This window comes from Zootermopsis nevadensis, unplaced genomic scaffold, assembly GCF_977971745.1.
Source record: "Zootermopsis nevadensis isolate Lab colony 2312 unplaced genomic scaffold, Znev_1.0 Znev_ptg000022l, whole genome shotgun sequence".
Lineage (NCBI taxonomy): Eukaryota > Metazoa > Arthropoda > Insecta > Blattodea > Termopsidae > Zootermopsis > Zootermopsis nevadensis.
Window position 1 is genome coordinate 9,919,130 of NW_028259154.1, and position 25,474 is coordinate 9,944,603.

The following is a 25,474-nucleotide window of genomic DNA, read 5'->3' on the forward strand; positions in this document are numbered from 1 at the left end:
AATCTACAGACATCAGAGGACACAAGGCCATCCAATAGCTCAGGCAACTACATGCTTGCTTATCACACTCATAATTCATTTGAGTTTTTGATTTCAGATGGGATAAGGTGGTGGTGGTGTTTTTTTTAAGTCCTTTGGTTTTCCGCTGCCAATCATTCTGTCATGGCATACTCCCATTCTGTACAGTCAGGTTATCTTGTTAGCCAAGTGAGGGATGAACAGTGAAGAGGGTTGGAATGAAAGGTTTTTGTACGAGTGTTATAGGAGACATTTAGTTTATTGCACTTGAAAGATTAGTTGTGCGATACACAACTGTGATTGCAGCAGTATCTGAAATTGCTCCACCCTGATCTGTCAGCCACTTCCTCGTAGTAATGTGTGTGGTGACATAGGTCAGGAATGGCAAACTCCATTAGAATCAGGTTTAACAAAGTAATTCACAGTAAGTAGGAAGAGGTAGATTATTAATGATAAGAATATGTACTCTACTAACAATGTTTTCTTGCCAGTCAATAGAACTCCTGCTCAGATTACCTAGATGCAGCTTACAAGATTAACTAGCACAAGTGCTGACTGGTCAACGCAATATCCTAGTCTTTGTTCTTGGTTTGGGCTTCACTACTCTCTGTACTCAAAATGTAGAAGCTGGAAGGCTGTTTTTTTATTTTTTTGTGATTGATAGATTGTAGAATTATTCAGCTTTATAGGTTATATGGCACCGAAAGGTAGGATTATTGATGGGTTGGAAATTATGTCAAAGAAAACAGTTTTAATGTACAGTAAGACATTATTTCTGCATGTGCCTAGTGTCTACATATACTACAGAAACACAAAAGTTCTATCAGGATAGCCAATCGTCATTCCAAGATTTGAACCTGGGATCTTGTGAACATGAAGAAAACTCTAATCACTTGACTAAGACATTTGGTGTTTTTTTGTTGTGTGAAAATGATGATGTATGTCTGATTACTGCTTTACTGATCTTTGGCTGTACAGGTAATACCACTACGCTGGATGCCATATGAAGCTGTATATGAGGATGATTACTCAACCAAATCAGACGTATACTCATTTGCTTGCCTAGTCTGGGAGATGTTCTACCAGGGAGAGCTGCCATTCTCCAAGATGTCGGATGATGCGGTGCTTGCAGCACTCAAAAAACATGAGCTTCAGTGGAAACCACATAAGGCGGCACCTCAGTCATTGCAGTCTCTTCTTGTCAGTTGCTGGTCTGACAGTCCACGTGACCGTCCCACTTTCTCTCAACTCAGTATCACTATTGGCGAAATTTCTATTGACAGTGCGATATGAAACTGTTTATAAAGATGGCTAGATGGCTGTACCCTCCAGATTCCTCTAGCATTTGTAGCAGTGGCTTTATTGCAGCAGGGCGTGTCCATATTACATCACTGTAATATATATGCCTAGTTACATAAACACCGAGTTTGAAATTGCAGAACTAAATGCAGGGGTGATATTTTTGTTCATGGTAATTTTTAATATGTTCTTGAAACTTGTGTAGGAAATTAGGTATGTTGGTAGGATGATGGTATCAGAAGTTCATGTAAATAAAACAATTGGTTAATGCTCTACAGAAAAGAAGTTTACGGCATTAAGGAAAAATTGAAACAGTTGGAAGTATTTTATGAAATGTGCTGTGGATTTTGGTTGTGGTAGTTATGAAAAAGAAATTTTTACATCAAGCGTACTGTTGCTTTTTATTATGTGTTTTTATACGGGGAATGGAGTATATTTTAGTGTTATGAAAGTTTTGTTTGTTTTAATATATACATAACTGAGATTCAGAATAATTGTTTGGGCAGGAATTTATGTCTTATAGTGTACTTCACCAGGCTTAGTCTTTACCATGCTGGGTTTTATGTAAGGAACTTTTCTGTTACTGTGTATACAGTAATTCCTATTGTCGAAAAGCTACAAATGTCAAACATTAATATTTGAGAGGTAATGGATACATTTCTATCACTGATCTTTTCATAACTAATTAACTCCTCCATTAGCATCTCATTTCATTCTGTAACAATCTAGTATGCTCTTCCTTGAGTGTTAGACTGAGTTGCATATGTGTACAGAACCTATCAAACATAAAATACATTCATACCAGAAGGAGCAAACCATCTAAATGAGATATTTTTTGTGCAGCAGGTGCAGAATACCTGATCAGTGTGTGATGTAGTATTCTGAGTAACATGTCTCCAAATGCCAGAATATGTAATTCTTTGAGAATTTTAAGTAATGAACAAAGCCAAAATCAGAACCATGTCCTGTCACATAACAAGTCAAATTACTATTGATATAAGCAGCGAAGCATTTATTGAAGGTCAAGAAATGTTGCCTTCTTGAAACAAGATTTTAATGCTCATACAGTAATAGATATTTGCTGACATTAAGAGGTTTATGTTTTCTCTTGGTTTCTATGCCTTATTACTAATCATATATGGTGATTATGAGCTGAACTTTTGATTTCAAATTTAATTATGTAGTTTTTTTTTCCAAAGTGAGGTTAAGATGGACATCCTCAGCTGCAGTGCCACTGTTATTTAGATGCTGTGTGGGGGTACTCATTGCAAAGTTTATAGATTTTTTAAGAACTTTTAAATATTGTATATTCACCACATTTTTATTTATTTTCTTGCTCATTTAAGAAGACTGTTAACATATTTACATCATATCACTTTCAAAGTCACTAGAAGAGATGAAAGTGATGTGATAAAGTTTTGTAAGAGTAATAATTTAAGGACACTTTCTGTGTCTAAACTTTCTTCCAAGACAGAATGCAGTGTGTGATAATTATTCTAAAGTTTTTGTATACTATGTAATCTGTTTTTACTACACTTTTTCATCATAATTTTGTACAGTGCTCTGCTGCATTACAATTGTGTGTCAGGATATCATACCAACATCTCAAATGTACCTGCCTGCCTTGTTGGGTTTGGTATATTTTGTTGCTATAAATTTAACCCTGACGTGCTGTTGTGGTGACCCCTGTGTGGACCAGATATACTGTGCTGTTGGCAACCCCTTTATGACCGAAGATTAGCCTAAAGTTTGCACTGTAGATGCACCATTGTATGAATGGCTTGACCTGACATGAAGACTAAAATCCCATGTTGTTGCACTGTTGGTCACGCCTGTATGACCAGTCGATGGCTTAAGCTTGCCGTTGAGCTGTAGTCATAGTGAGTACCTTAAGTGTGGAGAAGTGATGCAGTTGCTGTCAAATATATTTTACTACAGTAACCCCCGTGCTGTTCCAACTGCAATGATGGTTAAGCTCTGATCATGAAATTTTGCATGCAGAAAAATCCACGTTAGTCAAGATGATGAATAAAAGTCATGTACATTCACTCATCTGGTAAAGTGAACTGTGGTTGAAATCCAGAGATTGAATACTGTATGTAGGTGGTAGTAAAATCTTTTCCAAATATTGTCAGTCAAAATAATAATGTGAACAGCCTCTAGCAGGCTTCTTGAAGCTATATACATAAAGATAAAGATAAAGATAATTGGCTGACAAACATAAAAGTTGCTGTCTGCATGCACTGAAGGTGTAGGGACTGTGGAAATGTTAATAAATAAACGCTTCCACAGGGAAATCGGCGCATGGCAAATGAATTTCCATAATAAATTTACAGTTGGCTGAAAATGAACTTAAATCATTAAAACTAAAGTAATGTGGTCTTTAATACAGGTAGAGGACATTCTTTGGTCTGAAGAAAACCTGTAAACTCTATTGCAGTAAGTGAGAGGACAGACATGATGCTCACTATAGAACTAGTAAGAGACAGTTGTGATTATGAAGAGTGTTACTTGAGACTAATTTTTACAATCATTTGTTCAAACAGGTATTATCACTGTGTTGGCGCTTTTCTGTCATTTGTCTAACAATCTGTGTTTTGCCTTAGAGTGGGAGACCAAGTTTAACATCCATACACAGTAACAGGTAAAATTATATGCTAAACTTTTCATTTTTAGATAGGAGTATGGAATAATGAACTTGGAACTGCATCCTCAAAAATGATTTTTTTGACTTCTTTGTGAATGAAATTTTGATTTGTTGCTGTTACCAAAAATATGAACTTTGCTATAAACACATACAAAAAATGAAAAACATGAATGTGTTTGTAATATTTCTTATACAAAGTTCCATGTGCTTCAGCTATCAGTATCTAACAGATAAGTAAACTTTTTACGCATGACATGTAGTCTTCATACTAAATGGCACTAGTATTGTTCCTCTTCCATTGGTCTGAAAGGCCATATTTTTTGCCCTGAACTAATGTCAGGGCAAACTCAAATACCATGACTTTGCAAGTGAGTTTCATAGCAATGACAAAAATTATTTCATAGGTTAGACAATATGAAATGTGTGATTGTTGGCAGACTCTGGTAATGGACCATCTTAAAGTAAACAGTTTGTTTCTTAGGTTTGTTTGGATATTAGTGATGGCATTCTTGTCTGCAGTTATAAAAAAGTTATGATGAGAGGGGCACATACCAGTGTATGCCCAAGATGAGCATGCATGACCATTTCAAATAATGTCTAGATGTAACTTTATATATAAACTTTTCATCTCAGGACCAGTTCTAAGCACAAAGAGTGAGTGAGGCTAACTTTCATGTGGCTTACTGTAAGTAATACAGATGTGTATATGGTGTGTGTGTGTTTGTGTAACTGTAACAACAGGATAAAGATGGTGGAGAGCAGATCAACTCAGGAACAAGTTCACTTAAGATACTTAATACTTCAGTTTTTTTATTTCACCAATCTGGGGTCTGTACAAGAATTCTCCCTATTATTCCTCAAATGAGGGTTGGGCTGTACAGTATCATGCCATCTGATTTCATTGGGTGCTGTGGACATCTCTGCAACCTATCCTTGTTACCTTGACTTTCTTATCTTTAAGTAGCTCAGTGGTACCGACCCTTTGAGCAATGTTGGTTAGTGGGTCAAGAAATTCCATGATTTTATGGAACCCAATTGTTTATTACTAACTTCACAAATACATATAATCAATTGCTATCTCACTGTCTGACTCCAGACATTTTCTGACACATTTTATTAATTTTATGGTAATTCTTTTCCAAACCCTAGTCTGGAGACAACTGTCAGCTGTTCATGACTGATTATTCAATTTATTTGCCGCTATCCACTGAATCTGGAGACTGTCTCGTGTCTCCTCGGGAACTTTGTACTGGGCATTGCTGAAAAGTTCAGTTGATCATATTCTTGAGTTGCAGTACCTCAGTCAGGAAAGAAACCAGGTACAGAATAAGTGGCCAGGTTTATCTTTCCAGCAGGGCATTGTGATCTATCTTTTCAACATTACTGTGTCCAGAATGACTGTGGGGCTCACCCAGCCTTGTATGTAATGTGTAAAAGCAGATTTCATTCCTAGGGATAAAGGCAGATGGAACACAAGACTGACAACTCAACTAAAATTAGGTATAAAGTTAAGAATGCCCATACACCCTACGTCACAGAACAGTTTTAACCTTTATCTACTTATTTAACACACATGTCGGCTTTCATTACCAAATGAGTAAAGATTTGTCATTCTTGTGGGTCATTATTACAGGGATATCATCAATAAGTGATTATGCAGTTTTTTGTGAACCAAATAAAATAGTCAGACTTCAAAAGTTCTCAAGTATTCACTTATGTTAGAAGGAAAAACAAAAGTTGCATGAAATAACAATGGCTGCAGTACAGGTACAAAAAAACTCCTTGGATTTGTTCAACAGGAAGGGAGTTTTATGCAGTCTGTGACCATTTTTGTTTCTATCGTTACTGGTTCTGAACACTTTAATTTTTCTTATGTGTGCATGGACATTTGTTTTCTACTTAATCATGAGATAAGCAGACACTACAAATAGAATACATGAAGAAGCTTACACATTTTTCCATGACTTAGTAAAACTGGTTGTCTTTGTGTGATCATGTGTCCTTGTACTACTGCTTCTCAAATGGCTGTGCGTAATGTTTTATCTGCTATCAAATGATTTCTACAAGTATGTTGTAAGGCCACCATCTGTAAGTTTTGAAAATAGATTACAGAGTCCAATATGGAGATTTTAAAAGCAGTTCCAAGAACTACAGTTCAAAGAATTCTTTGTGTGAATCATTTAACAATTTGAAATATAATATTTTACACTGCTATAGCAGATTCCTTTTCTTAATGGAGCTTGAGTAAAAACCACTTAGAAAAATGTTATGCAACTGGTTGGGAAGTGTGGGTTGGGCCAACTATTTGTGGGCTTGGCCAATTTTGGTCGGGTTATGCGGTACAGAGCTAAACTCACAAGTGTTGGCAAGTGATCAAATATGGCAACAGAACTGCTCCAATACAAATGTCTTGTAAAGCTGCTGAGCTGTAACTGAAGGCTGTCCCCATCTTATTATTGTGATTGACTGTTGTATGTCCCAGCAGATGTCAGGCTTCATAAAAAAGGGAATCAGTTATATGCAGCAAAAGATGGATGCTATTGTTCTGTATCTGTTGGTAACTGAACTCTGTCACTTATGTATAATTTGACAGAATAGCTGCCTGCAGTGCATCATAAATGAAATTTTCTGACCCACTTGATATTCTTTCATTCGTGGCAGTAATGAAAAGAACAGTTTTATTGTTTTAAATGGAATACTGTAAATGCCATGTCCTTAAGTATAAAGAATACTGAACAGTGACCAAGAACATAGCAAAATTAAGCTTATGCTATATGGAATATGGGCATGGCCTGAGCATGTCATATTGACATTGAAATTATTAAAATGCTGTAAAATGTGCTGAGGTTATGTAAGATAGAAAAATATGAAATGACAATTATGTGTAGTGATAGAAACAAGAGTGGAAAGGAAGTGCGTAAAATACTATTTCAGCATTCTTCTAGAAGTACAGAGGTAAATCAACAAATTTTGTCTGACTGTGGAGTGATTCAATGAAATCCCAAAATGAAATTTGCAATCAGCCAGTACATGCAGTGAGGCAGCAGATGCCTATGTCCTTCCTCTGATGCAGCTTTTACCATGTGTGACATAACCTCAAATGTGAAGATGCTGAAGTCTGATGCATATATATTTTTACACATATCAAAACCATTTCCAAATTTGAGAAGAGTGAATGAATTGCTTCTAGTCAGTGTCTAGTGTACTTTGATACACCTTTAGCCCTATTCAGAAAGTTTAGCCATATTTATTGTAAAGATGACACATCTTGATTTTTGTATGCCGAAATTTTTCTCCTAAAATTGTCGTGTTATCCCTACATATGGATCTGAACACAAACTCAGTATCAGCATTTATAAAAAGTTCTGTTTTTATAATGTTCTCTTCAGATGGTATTCCGTAACAGATTGTGGGTATTCAACAATTCAGGAACTTCCCCTTTGAAGTGGAACAAATGTTCATCACAGTCACAACAAAACATGTAAAGTTTCCTATTGTGATCCTCTTCAGTTTATTTTACATCCTTGCAATTAACTTATGTAAGATCAGTTTTTAATATTCTTGTCCCACTTGATTTAATGAGATATTTTAAACACAATATTGTAAGCACTTCCTATCTTATCCATTCATTTTAAATGCCCGTTTGATTTCAGCATCCTTAATTTAACCACCTTAAGAGTGTTTAGTGTAAAACAGAAGTATGTCACTGTTTCAAAATAAACAAGAAACATCGCACAGACTTACTATTAATAGTCGTTTAATTATGAAACACGCGATTCTATGTTTAATTTTACATTTCATTCTTCAGGTTCACTTTCATATGAATAAACTTAAAACCTTGCATGCCGTGCAGTGTTGAATATTTATCTAAAATGTATAAACTCATGCATACAAACAAAACTGTTTACACTTTGAAAAATACTTAGTGCCAAACGTGTTTTGACCTCAAGAGATCATCAGTGGCAAAAACATTAATTCTGTCTATTAACTCATACAATATATAAGAAGATGGTTTGTTATAAAGCACTGAGTAATAAAAGGTCACACTTTATAAAACCATACATCATTTAATACCACACTGAACGTTTAGTTGCACATTTATTAATGTTTTTGCCACTGATGATCTCTTGAGGTCATAACGCGTATGGTACTAAGTGTATTTTTATCTGAACCAAGATTACAATCCAAATTATATACACTTCTCCCCATAATTCTATGTAAAATTGGTTTTTGAAAATCTTACATGCTTGACAGGTCTTTCAATTCTATTCATTGTACAGTAGGATAAGCATATTAAAATTGGAAGAGGTTACATTTGAAACTTCAAAATTGTCATGAAAGTCAATAGAAATTAATATATGTGTAAGATGAGGGAGGAAAAACCTCACTTCATCGTCAAGCTTAATAACTCAAAACCACAAGAGAGAAAACTGTAATATGTATGGCTGAATGTCTGGCAATCATTTGACAGTGCTTCGATGGAAGGGTGAGAATTGCTCTATGCTGTATTTTAGGTATCTCATTGAGGATTCTTGTTAAGAAATAACTTACAGAAAATGAATGTACTTGTAAAGGTCTTATAATGCATTCAACATTGGTATCATTTTTGGTTGTTAGGTTTATGGATTCACTAATTGGTTGGCGGAGGGGGCTCAGTTGTTGAAGCTGAGGTGTGTAACTTGTACCCTTAGATTAAAATTCTGTTATTTTATTTTAAATATTGATAGTACTTCATAATATATGAACAGTACTTACGTGCAGTCATGAAAGTAAAAACACTACATAACTTGAGCACATTTCTGTGCAGCAGTGACAACATATTTCTTCAGTACTCTCCTTTTATTTTTTGTTCACGCCTTCATTTTTTGTTCTTGGCTGTATTCATGTTACTGTGTTTTGATACATTAATGAACCATGGAATGTATAGCTTCTTGTTGCTGTAGAAGGCAGAGAGGGTAAAATAAGTAGCTTCATGGCCAATATTTGCATATTTTTTGTGGGTTTATTTTTCCAATAATTGCCACAATAAACTGGTACAGTGGTATTTTAATACTCCAGTTGCAGTCTAAATAACTTGTTAACCATATGTTTGCTACAGTATCTGTTTATTCTCAATTTCACATGCAAATCCAATACTCACAAATCTGTTTTCTAATGTGTGCATACAGCTTTCAGAATTAGAAAAGTTTGTAGACAGATCTGTACAAATTATATGAGACAATACATTCATACAAATTTACCACAGGAATTGTCACCATCTTTAAATACAACTTTAAAATAATATTTCAGGTACTCAACACACTTTTTTCCTTGTTAATTTCTCAACATAATTTTAAACATTTTTAACTTTAATGACTTTCTATTTGCTCATCTCATGGTTCTTGGTTTAAGTGCACTTAAAGTTGCATTTTGCAGACAGTATAAATCAATTTTATGTATGATGAGGTTTCAGTGTAATTTTTTTCAAAGACTGGGTTGAATGTCTGTTGCTATGGTAAAGATGAGTTTGTGTTCAGACACTGGCTTTGTATTTGCTAGATCATTTTGTAATTTTGTATATAAAATTGTATAATTCAACATTTTGTATTCCTCAGCACATACTATTATCAATGATGATTATGTATTTAAGCTGCATAAACTTAAATGAAACATTTTAAAGGTGTTTTTTTAATCCAGCCATCTCAGTCATGCCAACCTTCTGCTTCCATTGGTGGACCAGCTGTCTTGAGAAAATATGCAGTATTAGTACTGTCATCACATACAACTTGGGATTTTATTCAGTTAGATTCTTCCAACCAGGAAAGGAAAGGGTTCTAGATGCCAAGTGATTAGTACCAATGTGCTTTTTAATGAAGCTATTTTCAGTGCCTAAAGACATCATGACTACTGTTCCCAACTACACTACATATATGAATGAATTTCCAACCTATATTGCAATTCTTTTCTTTGTAATATATGTTGGTCATTCCTCTGGTCAGCTGATCTAGTGCAATGGTATTCAACCTTTTTTGTTCACGTACCCCCAGATATAATTTCTCTTCAACTTTGTACCCCCAAAGTTGTTGGTGTATAATTCAAGTTATACATAGTATATAATTACATCTAAAATAAATTAAATAAATTACATTACTGATTATTCAGTGTTTATCATAAAATAATATATATTTTTTTAAATTTCATGTTCCCCCTAAGATGTCTTCGCGTACCCCAGGTTGAATACCACTGATCTAGTGCATGTATGTAGTTCTGAAAAGCATTTTCCAGCAGTTGTAATGACATTGACATTGTAAATGGTGGACTTCTGGGTTGTTGTACTCTAGTTTTTGACTGTATACCAATGTTTTGGAGGAGCACAGTGCTTCCATCTTTAGGACTGAAGTGATGAGGGCACTAGCATTGGCTGCCTTGTGACAGACTCACTCAGCTGGCCCTTGTTGATGCTATTTAGCCCCGTGTGTTCTCCTAACTACATTTGATGGAGCAAAGTGAGTTTCTTTTTTTCATTTTGGCATCTCCTCACTGTCGAGGTGAGAGGTCAGACAAATAGAAGAATGCAGAGTGTGCTGCACATTCCAAGCCCTATTTTCTCATGATGATTCCATACACTACTCTCATAAGAGGGGCAATGCAGTTGTCCTTTATTTTGGCAGTTCTTAGACCCATCATGGTCTGCTGTATTGTGGGTATGAGTAGCCATATTGTCAGCAGTGAACGACCTTCAGACTTCCAAGTGTCGTTAAAATCTAATTTTGGCTAAGCCTTAATGTGCAACTTTTGTTATGCACTCTGTATGTATGTCTAATTTATTGTAGTTGGGGTGGGCTAGCACAATTAGATTATGCAGCAACAAGCAGAGGGTATACAAAATCATGAAAATGCAAATGTTCACAGGTACCAAAGGGAGCTTAACACTGAGATGGACTTGCAGACTGACCATCAATCAGAAAGTGACTTGGACTTGAACCTCCTCACTTTAGCCCTGAAGATGGAGGTAGTGAGCTTCTCTGACATAGTGGTATACATCTGAAAGACTACATATCACAACATCCCAGAGGACCACCATCTAAACTCAACATTTAGATTATATGAAATATCTGCAAGACATTTAAAACTTATTTTCACATGGCTACCCTCCATACAACTGTTAATATATTTGCAAAATTTTGTCACATTTGTTTGGAGGACTTTGTTTCTTTACAATTGGAAGATGTCTAGATTTTCAGAAAGAATATGTATCACCTCAATTTGACTGTTGTATGCACTGCTAGCTGTTTGTTAGATTGGGAAGCATACTCCTTTGCCCTTCTGTATCACTGGATTTGATGCCCATAGACTTTCTTCCAGGATCATATAAATTTATATACATACTATAGCCGCTCAGTTTTATAGGAGCTTCGCTCCTTGGTAATCACTTGACTCTCTTCAGGGGTGTTAACGGTATGTAACTCCCGACAACGAGAGGCTTCCTTTATCGCTGAATATAATACTTTATTTATACACAATTTAATTATTTAAGAATGAATACATATGTGCAGATGATAATACTTGGCTTTAGCCACAAGACGATGATCTCAGAACTGTTGGGTTTGCGTGCGGCTACCTCGAAAGTTTGTTGAAGAGTCTCCTCTCAACCTATTTAATGCATAAGGTCCAGCAACATTATCTGCTGAGTCACAATGAATCATCAAGTCTAACTAACTTTCTACACATTTCCGCCATAATAATATGACACTTGGGACCACACCCAATTCACGACAGTTTATTGCCCAGGTGTAGAAACACAAGACTCCTGGGAACTGAAGGTCCTCGGACGTCTTTGTCTTAAACAGTTAGGTATATGCCATGAACTAGAAGTAAACATCCCAGTATTACCCTCGAAACACAACAAGTTAGAATTTTGAAACGAAAAGTAAAAAGAAATTCAGCCTAATAAAATAATAAAAGAACTAAATGGTAGGATCAAATTACCTCAGCAGAAGATGTAATTTGGACCGTTACAATACATGTCAGCAAAGTGGACAATTATATGACATTACTGTTGCGTTTACTGTCATCAGTGCTCATTCTGTGTAGTACACTGTGTCTGGACCGTTAAGTTGGTTGGTTGGGGGGTCGAGGCAGTACTTTTAGGAGAATATGCTCATACCTCAGATGTACTTGGGTTGGACATCCCACTTGTCACTGATGTTGCTTCTTGCATATCCATCTGAATCACTTCATATTTACTCAAAATGTTATATATGTCGTTCTTAGCTTGTATTTCCAAACGTGGATGTAGTTTCCTTAACACAGCCTTTACGTGGTTCCCAAATGAAGCAATATCGTCTTCAATTTCTGTAGCAGTGTTGGCACTTGACTGTTGCATTGCAATTTGCCGGCTTTCGTCCCGTTTTACGAGATAATCAAGAATATCATCATGATTGTTGTTGCGTCTTTTTCGTCGTGGAGGCGGTGGTTTAGACGACTGCGATGCTTCATCTGGACAACCTTCGCTGTTTTCAGTCTGAGTCTCAAACTGTGCGTTTGCCGGTGAATTTGAAGTTGACGGGACTGCTGAATCTGAATCAACATTAGATGCAGTAGGTCTTTCTGTTGAAACCAGTTCTAAGAATTGGAGTCTCTTGAAAAAATCCCACTTAGAATTTTTTGGTGGTGAAGCTGATCCGGTTGACATATTTCTTTTGCGTTTAAATCGATTGTATGAATCCCGTATATACTTCCACCGTTTTTTACAGTCTCCATCTGAAATGAGAAAATACGCTCATTTTCTTGTACGTGCATGCGTGTGCGTGAGAGTATGTATGTGTGTGTTGTTTGTATACGATATCACTTATTGAGTGATTGACAATTTTTTCCCTTCCTTTCTTTCTTTTCAGATTTATGGCAACTGGCGAAAGTTACGCTTCACTATCGTTTGCGTACCGTATATCAGCGTGTCATGTTTCAACAATCGTGAAGGAGGTTCTTAGGTGTTTAAGAAACAAGTTGGTACTTCAACTCATGCCTGAACTTACGCAAGGAGAGTTTCAACGCATTCCAAACGAATTTTGGATAAAATGGAATTTTCCGAACACCGTTGGAGCCATGGATGGAAAACATATTCGGTTAAGAGCACCTCCAAACAGCGGCTCAATGTTTTTCAACTACAAAGCATTCTTTTCTATTGTTATTTTAGCCATCGTGGATGCTAATTACAAGTTTATTGCGGTGGACGTCGGTGCGTATGGCATAGAAGGTGATTTTCAATAAATCTACAATGGGACAGAAAATTATTGGAAATAACTTTAATTTTTCGGGTCCTGAGTGCCTTCCGGGAACTAATACAAAGCTGAACCATTTCTAACTTGGAGACGAAGCATTTGGTCTCGACACGTATCTGATGAAGCCCTATACAAAGAAAGTTGCAAAGAATGACGTAACTAAACAGACATTCAATTATCGCCTTTGTCGTGCCAGAAGGGTATCAGAAAATGCATTTTGGGTTGCTTTGCCAAGTATTTAGAGTGTTTTATACACATATAAACATTTTGCCGGAGACATGTGATGATTTGATATTAGTCGCCTGTTCCTTACATAACCTGTTACGCGATGGATTCCTAGAAAAATCTGGAAAAACTTTCTATCACTTCAGTAATGACGTGGAAACAACGCCACCAAACATGCACTCCTTATCTCGAGCAGGAGGCTATGCAAACAGAGCAGGATTCGAGATAAGAGAAGAGTTGAGAAAATATTTCATGTCAGACGCTGGTGCAGTTTCTTGGCAAGTAGATCGTATAAACAGAAGAAACTAAGTAACCAATAGCCCTGGTAATAATCCATTCATTGCATGATGTGTTTAAGTCAAGAAGAAGTTATATTGTATATATTGTATTATGAATGATATATGCATTATAAAAACGTAAACAACTGACCACTTTTGTTTAACTTCCCAGCTATAGCCTTCCAGACGTTATCACGAATATTCCCATCCTTGTATGACTCGACCTCAGGATCGAACAGTAGTCGGTTTTCTGCTACTATTTTTACCAATTGCTCATCTTGGTCACCAGTAAATTTAATTTCTGCCATTATTTTACTCAACAACACACGTGCTCCCTGAGCTCGTCGCGAGACACTACTGGTCCGAGAGCGGTCACCTGTGCTTTGTCTCTGTCGCCTGTCTTTGTCTCGCGCTCGTAATTGTACTTCATACGATTGTATAGAGAGCAGACAGGAAGCGACCAGTCTCGGTCTCGTAACTCTGTCGCCTGCCTCGGTCGCTTGTCTCTGTCGCGTGCAGCCAAATTGTACCGTAAAGAAGCTCTTCTCGATGAAGGTCAGGAAATTGTTGTGCATTTGGGGAAAGACAATTCTGAAAGTGACAGCAATTCGTACACGAGCGAAGATTGAGACGATGGAGCTCGTCAACATGGTACTGGGTTTTCTCAATAACTGGAGTATCTCCATTAAATACGGACAGTGACACCGATCAGTAGTGTTCGAAACACTTTGGTGCTGTGAAAGTGTCTTATAGCGGTGTTGTTATAGCTACACTGTAGTGCTTTAAAAATCCGGAGTTGTTTTCTGCGGGTCTCGAATATTGGGTACGTATGGCACATATTTTTCAATGGACTACAATAGTTGCGGATCAGCATGCTGCAATGAAGTACGTTGCTTCTGAGAAGATCCCCCTCACTACTTTCTCCTACATTCCCGTAATACACCGGGCGTTGGCCATGAGGGGGCAGAGTGCATTTGTAACGGCCATTCAAGTTTGGAGTTATTTTACTGACATTATAACATAAAATACACAATTATCTTAATTGTCTGAGAAGGTGGAACACAATGTCATGTTTTGAGGGACGTGTTAAAGAACTGAAGAATGTTTCAATAGATTGTTTTGAAAATAGTAATATCTATTCCACAACTTATTTCTTGTCACACTGCCATGCAGGTATATATATATGTAATGCGAATATATTATACTGTTTAAAGAAGTTAATTTTTAGAAGTGTATGTGGGGTTTGTATTCAGCGATCTGGGCTTTGGTTTGCAAGACTGTCACAAAATAAGTTTTCGGTAACTTATGAATTAATTTAGGTTATGTTATAACAATGTTACAAAGACGAGCACAAAAATTGGAAAGTGTAAGTAATGATCTAATGGAAAACTTAGCATTAATACTGTTATAACATTACAGTGCAATAAAAATTTGGAGTCAGCAGTGTAAAGTGATTGTCATATATGCACTCACTGTAAAAAAATATTAATTCAGTTATGAGGTTGGGATTAAATATAGCCCAAATTTAGTGATGGGAATACATATTGTGAAACTGGTCCCTAGTGCTGGTCATTATTTTGTGTTACAGATCACATGAGAGGACTGAGATCCAATTTCTTTCTGAAACGCCTGGACCATGAAGCACATGTATATCTGTACTGTAGTGAGATTACAGCCCACATTTTGTCATCAGAAAACACTTTTTCTGAGGTTCTGCATAAGATAAAGGTTTTACCACTTGGTGTTTCAAGTATTGTGAAGATTCTAGATCATAATGGGTCAGCAGAAGATGTTACTGTGTCTCTGATACCAACTGGACACTGCCCTGGTGCAGTCATGTATGTCATGTTTACATAACCTCATATCATAAATTTGTTATTAAACATTTCACCTTTTTTTATTGGAACTACAAACATGGAAACAGTACAAAGTTTGAGGTTATTGCTGACAACTTTCAGGTAAGCCTTTAAAGTGTTTTATATTCTCTTGATCAGGTTTCTGTTTGAAGGAGAGATGGGACGGATTCTCTATACAGGGGATTTCCGTCTTTGTGAAGGAGACGTGTCTCGGTTTCGTCAGTTTCACTATTTGGATGGGACGGTGAAGGTAATTGACAAGCTGTACGTTGACACCACGTTTCTGAGCCGTCGGTATCAGCGGTTTCCTTCAAGGACAGCCAGCATGTCTATTCTCTGCAATCTCATCACTTCATGGCTTCACGAAGGACATGATAATGACATCTATATTCAAACAGCTGGTAATGAAATCCAATCTGACACGCAAAAAGATGTGTCCTTTATAATTTAACCCTGAAATTAACTTGTAAACAAATTATATATGTGTAGAAATTAAATATTGCTTTGGTATTCATATTTTAGCATTGGCAAGTAATGGTTAATGAATATCCACCTAGCACGTTTAACTTCTCAGATAGTTAAAATGACAATTTAACCATTCCAGCAAAGTATGGATCAGAAGCTGTGTTCATCGCTGTTGCAAAGCAGCTTGGGATGAAGATTCATGTAAATGATACTACTTATAATGTTTATAAGAATATAGCAGAGATAAAAGAGGCTGTGACAGATGATCCGTACTGCACAAGGATCCATGCTTGTCAACAATATGTGAGTTGTTATTTTGTAGCACCACAAGATAACACTTGAATTCTTTGACTAATTCACAGATTTACCAGTTTCTGTCACTTCTTGCTTCTAGAAATGGCCGTTCCGATCGCGTGACAAGACCACCATTTTACCTTGCCGGAATAAATCGTCCAAACTACGAATTATAAGGCCTTGTGCCATGACTTTTACATCTAAAGTGTATGATGGGTCATTGGTAAGTGAAATCATGGAGTTTGTACCTGGCAATTGTGAATCTCTTGGTGCTGAAGCCACCTTTTTTTTTTTCAGGTGTATACAAATTAAAAATTGTGGGTATTTAAAACCTATTACTATGGTTGGTGGAAGTAGATACAAATATATTACTGAAACTTGGAATTAACAGTTGGTAATGAATTAATGTAGCTTGGAATGACACTAAAATGTAATTGTCTGGGAATATTTAAACATCTGATGATTTGGGAACAGTGCTGGCAAAATGAAATGAGGTTCGTGGTGAAAATCAGAAAAGGCTTAACTCTTGAAGTGCTTACTATTCGTCTTCAAAACTGTTACACTCTTTTACACCGATAATCATATAAAACCATGATTTTGCCAGTTGTTACAGATGTCTTGTATTTTAAGGTTTTGTAGGATGAAGTGAGCAGTTTAGGAAATTACATGAAGTTTCTAGTTTATTGTCTGTTGTTGTTAGGGCAGTGAAGTGAAGGATAGGTTGGGCATGTTAACAGATTCGGAATGTAGACAGAATTTTTATAATGAAACCTCATGTAAAAAAAATCCACTTGAAAAGACAATGGGAGAAGAATATTAAGATAAATTTTAGGAAGGTAGTTTGTGAGGAAGTACCCAAGAGTCATATTTATTGGTGGGCTTTTGCAATACCTTCTGCTTCCAGTGTTATTATCGTAACACATTCATGATAGGAAAGCAATTTCCTACTTCGCTGACTTTTGCAATAGAGAATGGGAGTGCAGCAGGAAACTTCTTTATATCTTATATCATATTTCATAGTTTATTGTTCATTTATTTCTTGATAGATGCCAGTAGGAGATGGTTCCATAGATAACATACATACTGGGAGTCATGATAGACTAATAATTACCTCAGTAACTTAAATAGGCATAAAGGACAAAAAAAAGTATGGTTTACCATCATCACCCTTGGTGGACTAGTGGTTAGCGTGCTTGCCCCTGGACCCAAGGTTCACGGGTTCAAACCCGTCTGAGGTCGATGGATTTTTAAGGGTGATAAACATCTGTAGCACAACTTCCTTCAGAGGGGAAGTAAAGCCGGCGGTCCCATGTCATAGATTTACGGCATGTGAAAGAACCTTATGATCATGAAACGGATTTTTCGCAAGCAAAATTCAACAGCAATTTCTCACCCAAGTCTCTCCTGATTCACTATTAGATGGCTCTAGCGGACAAATCAGGATTGAGTAGAAACTGTGAAGACGCAGTGGGCTGGTCACTCGCTGCTCATAAATGCACATTTTAAAGACAAAGAAACCTCCCACATTGGAGGAGGCCAAGGCTCGACTTCAGGCTTTCGCGCCATCGAAGAAGAAAGCATGTTTTACCTTTCTGAGTATCATAAAAGCCGAAAGAGTAGTTTTCTTGACACAGGAAAATGTTTTACAAGGTATTGTGCTCTGAAACATTACTGGACATGATTAAAAATGAGAACCGAAACTTTTAAAGGATCTGACAGATAAATTGCTTGTTATGTTTATTAATAAAATTAATGTGTTTTTGCTGAAAGTGTGGTTGCAGGCACTAAGTTATATTGGTATCAGTGCATTAAGTAGACCCACATTTTGTCATGTGCCAGTTGTCTATAGTATATCAGCCATTAGTGGACAGCGTTAAAGAATTATTGACAGCCAATGTTGATGCCTGATGTGTGACTGCTTACAGGAGTCGGCGGTGTTGCAGTCCGATGATCAGGAGCTGTTCAGAGTATGTTATTCCTGCCACTGTTCATACGGAGAGCTGGAACACTTTATCAAGTATCTGAAGCCTAGACAAATACAAGCTTGCGTCATTCCACAAAACATGGAAGAAGCTGGCATTTTAGATTTATTAAAAAAAGTCAGTAGGTGGGGAAATGGCTCTTCTGATATGCCATTAATAACAGTAAGTAAGAAATGCACTAAGAATGGGATATCATCAGACATGGCAACATTCAGTACCACAGCGCTTATGAAACAAGAAAATGCAGCTTTGTCAGGTAATTTTGTGGTTGTGGAAGAGGCAAGTAGGGGAAACATGCCGATAGAATGGAGTAATGATGATGCAGAGATTTATAGGTTGATTGCGGAAGATCTTAAACCTAAAATAGGTGATCCGGATGCGATTATCAAACAAAATATACGACTAGAATTTCTGGAAATTGCAGCATGTTTGAACAAGTCAGTGGTGTGAGAGAACTGTTAAATGGGGCAAACAGAAATACTTCTGGTATTGCAGTTAAGATGGCAGTTGCAGGTGAAAGGCTATTGGTTTGATAGCCCTCATATATTTTGTATTTTATTACTTTGTGTAGTACAGGGACTAGGTTGCCTTCTGTCTTTTTTGGCATGGGCTAGCATAAAGTAGTCTGTGATATTGCAGTTTCAGTGCAAAAGTCACACGTATATGTTTCGATCTGTAAATTTTAACATGCATCCATTACCATTATGTTTTTTATATTGGCATTTTATGTTTGTCCCCATGAAATATTCCACTATTTTATGAATGAATTTTCGTAATATTTATAGTTTTTAATTTTGGAGCTGTTTTGTGTACCATTGAAGTTGCATGTTCTGGTGTTTAAGTTATGCAAGCATAAAGACTGACGAGGATTGGTTGTGATTTTCAGAGCCAGATGTCAGTTTGACATCTTTTACTTTTATATCGGACTTACCCAAACTTAAAGTGTAGAGGACTGTTAATTCAGACGCATTTCAAACTGGATACGTAGAACATCAACTGCTCCTCTTTGAATTTGCGTGAAATTTAATTCAGATACGTGGACCTTATTTAAGCGTACTGGAAAGATTAATTTTGATCTGCATTGCATAATTTTTTGCTTTTTTCTATGCGGAACTTTGATTGTGAAGAATATTTTATATTTATCATACTTTCTATTTATCCCTTTGTTAATTTTTAACAAGCTCGGTTTTCTTTCCCATATATGTGGGGTATGGTAATATAAGACTTTTGTGCAGCTCTTGAGCACGTTGGGCTTCGTTTATAATAAGATGACTGGTAAGACAATTGAGGGACAATCAGTAACTTAGAAGTGACTTGCTGAGAGGAAGGAAGCATAAAATGCAAGATGTGGTTGCAGACAGACTTAAGTGGTACATTTCTGAACATTTATAATTACAGGCTAAATTCTCATTGAAGTGTTTGAATGAAATATTCAGTTGTATGTGCCTCTGCTTTTTTATTAATTAATTTTAATAAATCGTTAATTATTGTGGTTGTAAAATTGATGATTTAAAAGTGGAACTTCCTGGTACGATCATAGAAAGCGCATTTTCTGTTTTTTTCATCGCATGTCCGATTGCCATTTCGGTATATAGATCTGGGCAGTTGGGCGGAGGATGCGTGTTCATGTTGAAGCATTCTGCCTGTTTACTCTGTCAAATGCAAGATAAATTATCTGCTGTCTTGCAGTTGGTTAAAAATTAAATTACCTTTACGGCACGGTCCATAGGCGTATTACTCTCTTTCGTGTCTCTGCAACCACACACTGTTTTCTGTTTGTTGTTGTTCATATTTAATTATGAAACTTATTTGTTTTAATTGTATTGGTTGTTATAAATCTCGTGAGATGTGAACAGGCCAAAAACTGATTCATACTTTGTCGTGTTTTAGTAAACTCACCGTTTAAGAACGAAGGGTTTGGTTTTTATTCCGCCTTGTGTTTTGATTTGGTTGAAGATAATTTGAGTATGGATTATAGAAATGGAATATGTTTGTCATTTGGGCTGCAGTAACTTTTAACTAATTTCATGGAGGTCCATGAAAAAATTATCGTCTTTCATGCGGTAAAGGAACTGCTTGTCTTTTATTGAACCTGAAGGTTCATTATTGCGTTTACAATAGCCCACCACTGGTTCCTATCCTTAGACGTGTCATTGCAGCCCACACACTGTTTCTTTAAGATCTATTTATGATTCTCTAGTGGGACTGTGGGTTCGAATCCCACTCAAGCCATGGATGTCTGTCCGCATTGTAATGTCCTGTGTACAGGTAGAGGCCTTGCGACGGGCTGATCCCTCGTCCAAGGAGTCCTACCGAATGCCCATAGATCAAGCCAACTAAAAAAGTTGGGGTCCCGTAAAAGGGTACCGGAAAATGTATGAACATTATTAAACCGGAAAAATAAGATGATGATTCTCTAGTGTGGCCTCTTTTCTCAGGTTTTGTGACTAAAATCTGGGTTTATTTGTCTCCTGGTTTTCCTCAGTACTTCACATGGTTGGAGGTGAGGGTACTTTCAGATGGACACGAAAATTGTCTGTAACTCGTCATAAGCGCGATAAAGATTGAATGCCATCTACCAATAACTTTTGCAAGCAATCCCTTCTGTGATGATTTAGTCTGAAGGTTATTATTTTGGTGGATGTTTGATTTTAGCGAGTTGGGTAAAGACCTTTGTTACGAATTGTTCTAGTGGCATAGAATTTTATTTTAAAGTGTATGTAATTTTACATATTTTGCAAACTTGTATGACCATGTCTTAAAATTAATATTGAAAATGTCTTAGTCATTGTTTTTATCGTGGTACCAGTGAACCAGTTTTGGTAGTCTTTTTTGTTTTTATTTATAATCCTTATGTTTCTAATGTGGATGTTTGAAAGTGGCGTTGATGTGTGGAAATGTATGGGGTCAGATGCTTAAGGTGAAGAATCGACATTTTATAGCGCACGATGAAAATAATTGAAAAAGGTATTAATAATTGGAGTGCCTTATAATGTGTTGGTCTGATGATGGTGAATGTTACTGAAAAATGTAACCAAAAAAGTAAACAATAATCTAAAAAGAAATTTGATGACTGTATTTTAACGACCTGTTGTGATTTTAATAAAACCTTGTTGAATAATTTGAACAACTTGTTTTGAATTTTTTTCTGTTCTTGCGTGACACAATAATTTTGAAACAATGTTTTTCGAATTGATAGAATTCTGGTCTTTCAGTTACTTGAAATAAACACCAGTGAGTTTATTCTACCAAGAGGTTTCATAGGTTCTGGTATCTGCAGGTCTACACAGCATTTTAACCCAGAAGACCAAAATTGACGTCTTCAGTGTGATAACAAAATAAATATTCTTAATGTAAGGGTATGAGCAAGTTTAGACTGTGTGAAGCAGACAGTATATTTTTATAACAAAACAATATGGGGAAAATATTCGGATGCTTTGCTTCCTGCAATATTTAGCGTGGTTAAAATGTGAATGTATTAAATTTAGCGGTCAAGGTAACAGCAATGTAGCCAACATTAATCGCTGAGCATAGACAGAAACAGGGTTTTATCTGAATGCGTAGTAAATTTTAATGTTTTATTACACAGAAATAAGAAAATATAAATACCGGTATATATTAATTTGGGAAATATTTACAAACCGCTTTATTTTAACAAATTATTTTTTATAAATAGCTCAGTTTGATGGGATATCGCACTATTGGCGACATTTGCATGCTCTTGACACTGCTGCCACGTTGTGACAACACTTTGCGATGATAATTTCAACATTGGACGGTAAGATGGCAGGTCTGTGAACGTTTGGCGTCAGATAACCAAAGTGCGGTCACTTGCGAACAGGAAAACGTGTTTTATTCCATGATGTTATCATTTAAAAGTGCTTGTTTCGATTTAACTTGTTTTTGTGTTGCTCCGAATCAAGAATGAACAAAGACAGGTGTTGGAAATTGCAGATATAAACAATGAAAATAGAACTTCAAAGCTTATCAAGGTTAGTGGACTAGCATAACAGACCTAATTTCTCCCTTTGGAACACGATATTTTTATACCGAAAAGCAAAATGTATTTGTGTAGTTAAGGATGTTCCATACTATACAGTTAATACAGTGGTGGCATGCAGTAATTTTCAGTGGCCGCTTTAAATTAGAAATGCCATTTTAATATGTATGGTTCATAACAAGGAAGATATCTTCCATATTTGTTTACTTTACTGGGCACATGCTACAAGGGAAGGCTTCTGCATTTGGTAGGTCGGTTATTTTTTTTCGGAAGAAATGAAGCGAGAAGTCCTTTGCTATGAAGCTATCAATGATATCTCAAGTGATGACTTCACATATCTGGCGCACTCTGAAATGAAGAAAAATAGCTTTCTGCTTCCTAGGAATTGCTTTACCATGTGACTGTGCTTACATGGTGGTTTTTTTTTTGTAAAATTTTAGCAGCTACCGTTTATACTCCGTACTGAAGTTGTCGTTGTCCCACTCAAGCCATGGATGTTTGTCCGAGTCTTTCTGTGTTGTGCTGTCCTGTGTACAGGTAGAGGCCTTGCGACGGACTGATCACTCGTCCAAGCAGTCCTACCAACTGTCTAAAGAGACGAAGTAACCTCCAACAGAGGTGGCCAAGACCCACACCGGGTCGTAGAGCCACAGATGATGACGATTTACTTTTATGGCGATTTATAATGATTTAAATACGCATTGCCAACCTCTTTATGATTTAATTATATCCTTCCCTCACTAACGTCGACAATGTTATACAATTTGACAGGGAGGATAATTAGGATCTCAATGTGTGGGCGGAGAAAAAGCGACTAAAAGGGAAACTTAGTATCTGGGGGTGTAGCTGGGTCACCCTGTCTCCGGGGGACATAAATTCGGAGGCCTGGTTCTCCAGGGTGGGGATTGGGCGTGGAGGAAGCTCTTGAAGAAGGTGAGGGCTCGACACCAGAGGGTTAAAGTTAAAGATTTTATTCAACAACCGGATGATGTCAGCCAGTTGTTGATATGCCACGAATAATTGGTTTTAACTGTTGACTGTTGCAAAATGATCACATTATTCTAGGCGTTCCCCACAAACAGGAATAAAGAAGAAAACTGACAGCTAATTTGTAGACAAAAAGCTGGAATATTTTTTTATGTTGTCTGAAGTGAAGACTTTTCTGAAAGAGTTTTTCTGAGCTAGAATTTGTTTTTGAATTACTCGGTCGTTGAAAGGCAACGAAGCCACAGGAAGTAGCCAGTAAGGAAACAGAATGTTGAGTTACTGCTGAAGTCATATAAGTTTAAAATAATTCAATACCAAGCACTATGAAAGTTCGTCGGCCAGACGCGTCATATCGCAGTGAATGATGGATCATTTTCATTCTACAGTTTCATCTTCAAGCTCAGAAGAAATTGATTTGAAGAACGTCCCGGCGAATGAAGTTCAAAACGATGTTTTGAACTTAATGATGGTTTGACTATATTTTGTACATCAATTTCTGTAAGGACGAGGGAGGACTGTGGATACCTTGATTCTCCTCAGGAGGTAAGGCGAGGAACACAGACGTCTTGAATGAAAAGAAATTAATCGAAATTTATCGGTAATCCCTTTCACACCTTTTGTGGTAAGAACAAAAGCGGTGTATATATTTACTTTTTCCATGCTACATGACATATTTATTCTATATCCTTTTTAATTAATTCTTTATCCCATCATTCAATGCTGTACATTCTGATCTCTTTACTTCTCGCGTGGACACAGCGACGATACGCGATTGCCTTGACATCATCCGGAATCCCTGCTGCCATGGTCTCTTTAACGTGAGTTGTCTTCTGTTCTGTGATATTTGTTCCGTAGTTTCGATTCCCATGACAGATCCTTCAGCGCGACCTATACCACTATTATTTTCATCTATACTTAATAATTTTTGATATAGTTTAATGGTTTGGAAAGTAGAATGTTATAATTGAGAACTGGGAGGATAATATTAAGATGGATGTTGGGGAAGCAGGTTGAGGGTGATAGGTGAAGGGAACTGCTCAGGGCTGTGTGCAGAAATAGGCTTTAATATTACCTGTGTTGAACATTTGAGTTCCTCTCTTAATTAGATTGCAGGCGAGACAGATAACGGGTCTGTATTTAGAAAATATACGAGTTCTGATTTTTACGTAACTCTCTCCATAAGACAGAGTCATTCTTCAGAAGTTAATAGTCTTTTAGTTAGTTAAAGAATTCTCCGTCTTTTATGGAACCAGAACGTATTTATATACCTCTGATAATCTTATTAATACGAAAACTTATTTGTATTTCTGAGTGTAGTTTATCTGTGTTTTTGTACTAGTTTTATGATTGAAATAATAAATAATCTGAGAGATATTTAAACTATAGAACGTTTATTGGTTAATATTATTGGTTCCAGCCTTTTCTTAAATCGTCTTATTACATGACACGGACTGTAATATTATATACAGTAGACCGTGACTTCACTTGATTATCATATAAGCTGTGAACTACATTTGCGATAATCGAATCATTCAGCAGCGAACAGACCGAACACAGTCGATTGTTCAGGTAATAGCGCACCTTATGGGGTTATCCAATTTGCTGTTAGGTTACAGACAACGGGTCCATATTAAAGGATATGATGGTATTACGAACGAAACCTTCCCTTTAACACACCGTCATGAATTTATTTTATGGTAGGTAAGAAGCTCACTGAAATCAACGAGAATTTGAAAATATAAAAACATTTTTTAGTTTTTATACTTGTGTATGTTCCAATCTGTTTTCTTGTATCACAGGTGACGCAGCTGTCTGTAAATACACAACATATTTTGTTGCTGAAAACGCTAGGAGTCGAGATTTTAGATTATCAAGGCGTCGGTGTTGCTGTTCTGGACAGTAACGCCGTGTGGAATTATACAGGAGGTAGATACTATGTTTCGTAGAAACATATTGTTTCCATCTTCAGGACTAACGATGCCAGCGTCTCAGAATATGTTGTCTTCGTTGTCAAGGCTGAAGATGGATACTTTCTGTTTTTTCCCGAATCCTTGGTATCGACCACAAGTCCACGCGACGTTACAACCCAGAAGAACATCGATAAGTTAGAAATTAAGAGGAGACTTGGACCTGTGTGTCAGATAGCTCTGCAGATGCACCAAA

At 36.7% G+C, this 25,474-nt stretch overlaps 4 protein-coding genes across 13 annotated transcripts in view; 3 read left to right on the top strand and 1 right to left on the bottom strand.

Moving 5' to 3' along the window:
• The window catches only part of LOC110835875 (inactive tyrosine-protein kinase 7), a 104,356-nt gene extending 94,734 nt beyond the window's left edge, over positions 1-9,622 (top strand). For both annotated transcript variants that reach the window (XM_022076568.2, XM_022076569.2), the window contains exon 17: positions 997-9,622. In XM_022076568.2, coding sequence (XP_021932260.2) covers positions 997-1,311 — 315 coding nt within the window. In that variant the 3' untranslated portion in view covers positions 1,312-9,622. The remainder of the gene's footprint in view (positions 1-996) is intronic.
• LOC110835876 (uncharacterized) lies at positions 8,945-14,126 on the bottom strand. Of its 2 annotated transcripts, none has more exons than XM_087353931.1 (3): positions 13,879-14,126; positions 12,111-12,706; positions 8,945-9,683 (listed from the first exon to the last, which is right to left on the bottom strand). In XM_087353931.1, exons 1-3 carry the CDS (start codon positions 14,033-14,035, stop codon positions 9,618-9,620), a joined length of 819 nt encoding a protein of 272 aa, XP_087210057.1. In that variant the 5' UTR covers positions 14,036-14,126; the 3' UTR covers positions 8,945-9,617. The 2 variants fall into 2 exon arrangements, with proteins under 2 accessions (XP_087210057.1, XP_087210058.1); XM_087353932.1 differs by having other exon boundaries at positions 8,945-9,687.
• A 77-nt stretch (positions 14,127-14,203) lies between these two features.
• Positions 14,204-21,454, top strand: LOC110835878 (protein artemis). Of its 2 annotated transcripts, none has more exons than XM_022076579.2 (6): positions 14,204-14,550; positions 15,316-15,565; positions 15,722-15,984; positions 16,188-16,351; positions 16,443-16,565; positions 18,268-21,454. In XM_022076579.2, exons 2-6 carry the CDS (start codon positions 15,321-15,323, stop codon positions 18,772-18,774), a joined length of 1,302 nt encoding a protein of 433 aa, XP_021932271.2. In that variant the 5' UTR covers positions 14,204-14,550; positions 15,316-15,320; the 3' UTR covers positions 18,775-21,454. The 2 variants fall into 2 exon arrangements, with proteins under 2 accessions (XP_021932271.2, XP_021932270.2); XM_022076578.2 differs by lacking the exon at positions 14,204-14,550 and adding an exon at positions 14,597-14,900.
• Positions 21,455-22,114: 660 nt separating this feature from the next.
• SPR (G protein-coupled sex peptide receptor) overlaps positions 22,115-25,474 on the top strand; it is a 619,021-nt gene continuing 615,661 nt past the window's right edge. For all 7 annotated transcript variants that reach the window (XR_015536569.1, XR_015536568.1, XM_087353881.1 and 4 more), the window contains exon 1: positions 22,115-22,316. Coding sequence is in view for 5 of the 7 variants with exons in the window: in XM_087353881.1 (XP_087210007.1) it covers positions 22,288-22,316 (29 nt within the window). In the remaining 2 variants the exon portion in view is untranslated. The remainder of the gene's footprint in view (positions 22,317-25,474) is intronic.

Excerpts from the sequence above, each read along its gene's own strand:
- LOC110835876 (XM_087353931.1), bottom strand. The coding sequence starts at position 14,035 with ATGGCAGAAATTAAATTTACTGGTGACCAAGATGAGCAATTGGTAAAA. Across the intron at positions 12,707-13,878 it reads TGGGAAGTTAAACAAAAGTG|ATGGAGACTGTAAAAAACGG; the intron begins GTCAGTTGTTTA and ends TTCTCATTTCAG. Across the intron at positions 9,684-12,110 it reads CCAACCCAAGTACATCTGAG|CTGGTCCACCAATGGAAGCA; the intron begins GTATGAGCATAT and ends TTCTCAAGACAG.
- LOC110835878 (XM_022076578.2), top strand. The coding sequence starts at position 14,792 with ATGTCATGTTTTGAGGGACGTGTTAAAGAACTGAAGAATGTTTCAATA. Across the intron at positions 15,985-16,187 it reads CATCTATATTCAAACAGCTG|CAAAGTATGGATCAGAAGCT; the intron begins GTAATGAAATCC and ends TAACCATTCCAG. Across the intron at positions 16,566-18,267 it reads AAGTGTATGATGGGTCATTG|GAGTCGGCGGTGTTGCAGTC; the intron begins GTAAGTGAAATC and ends GACTGCTTACAG.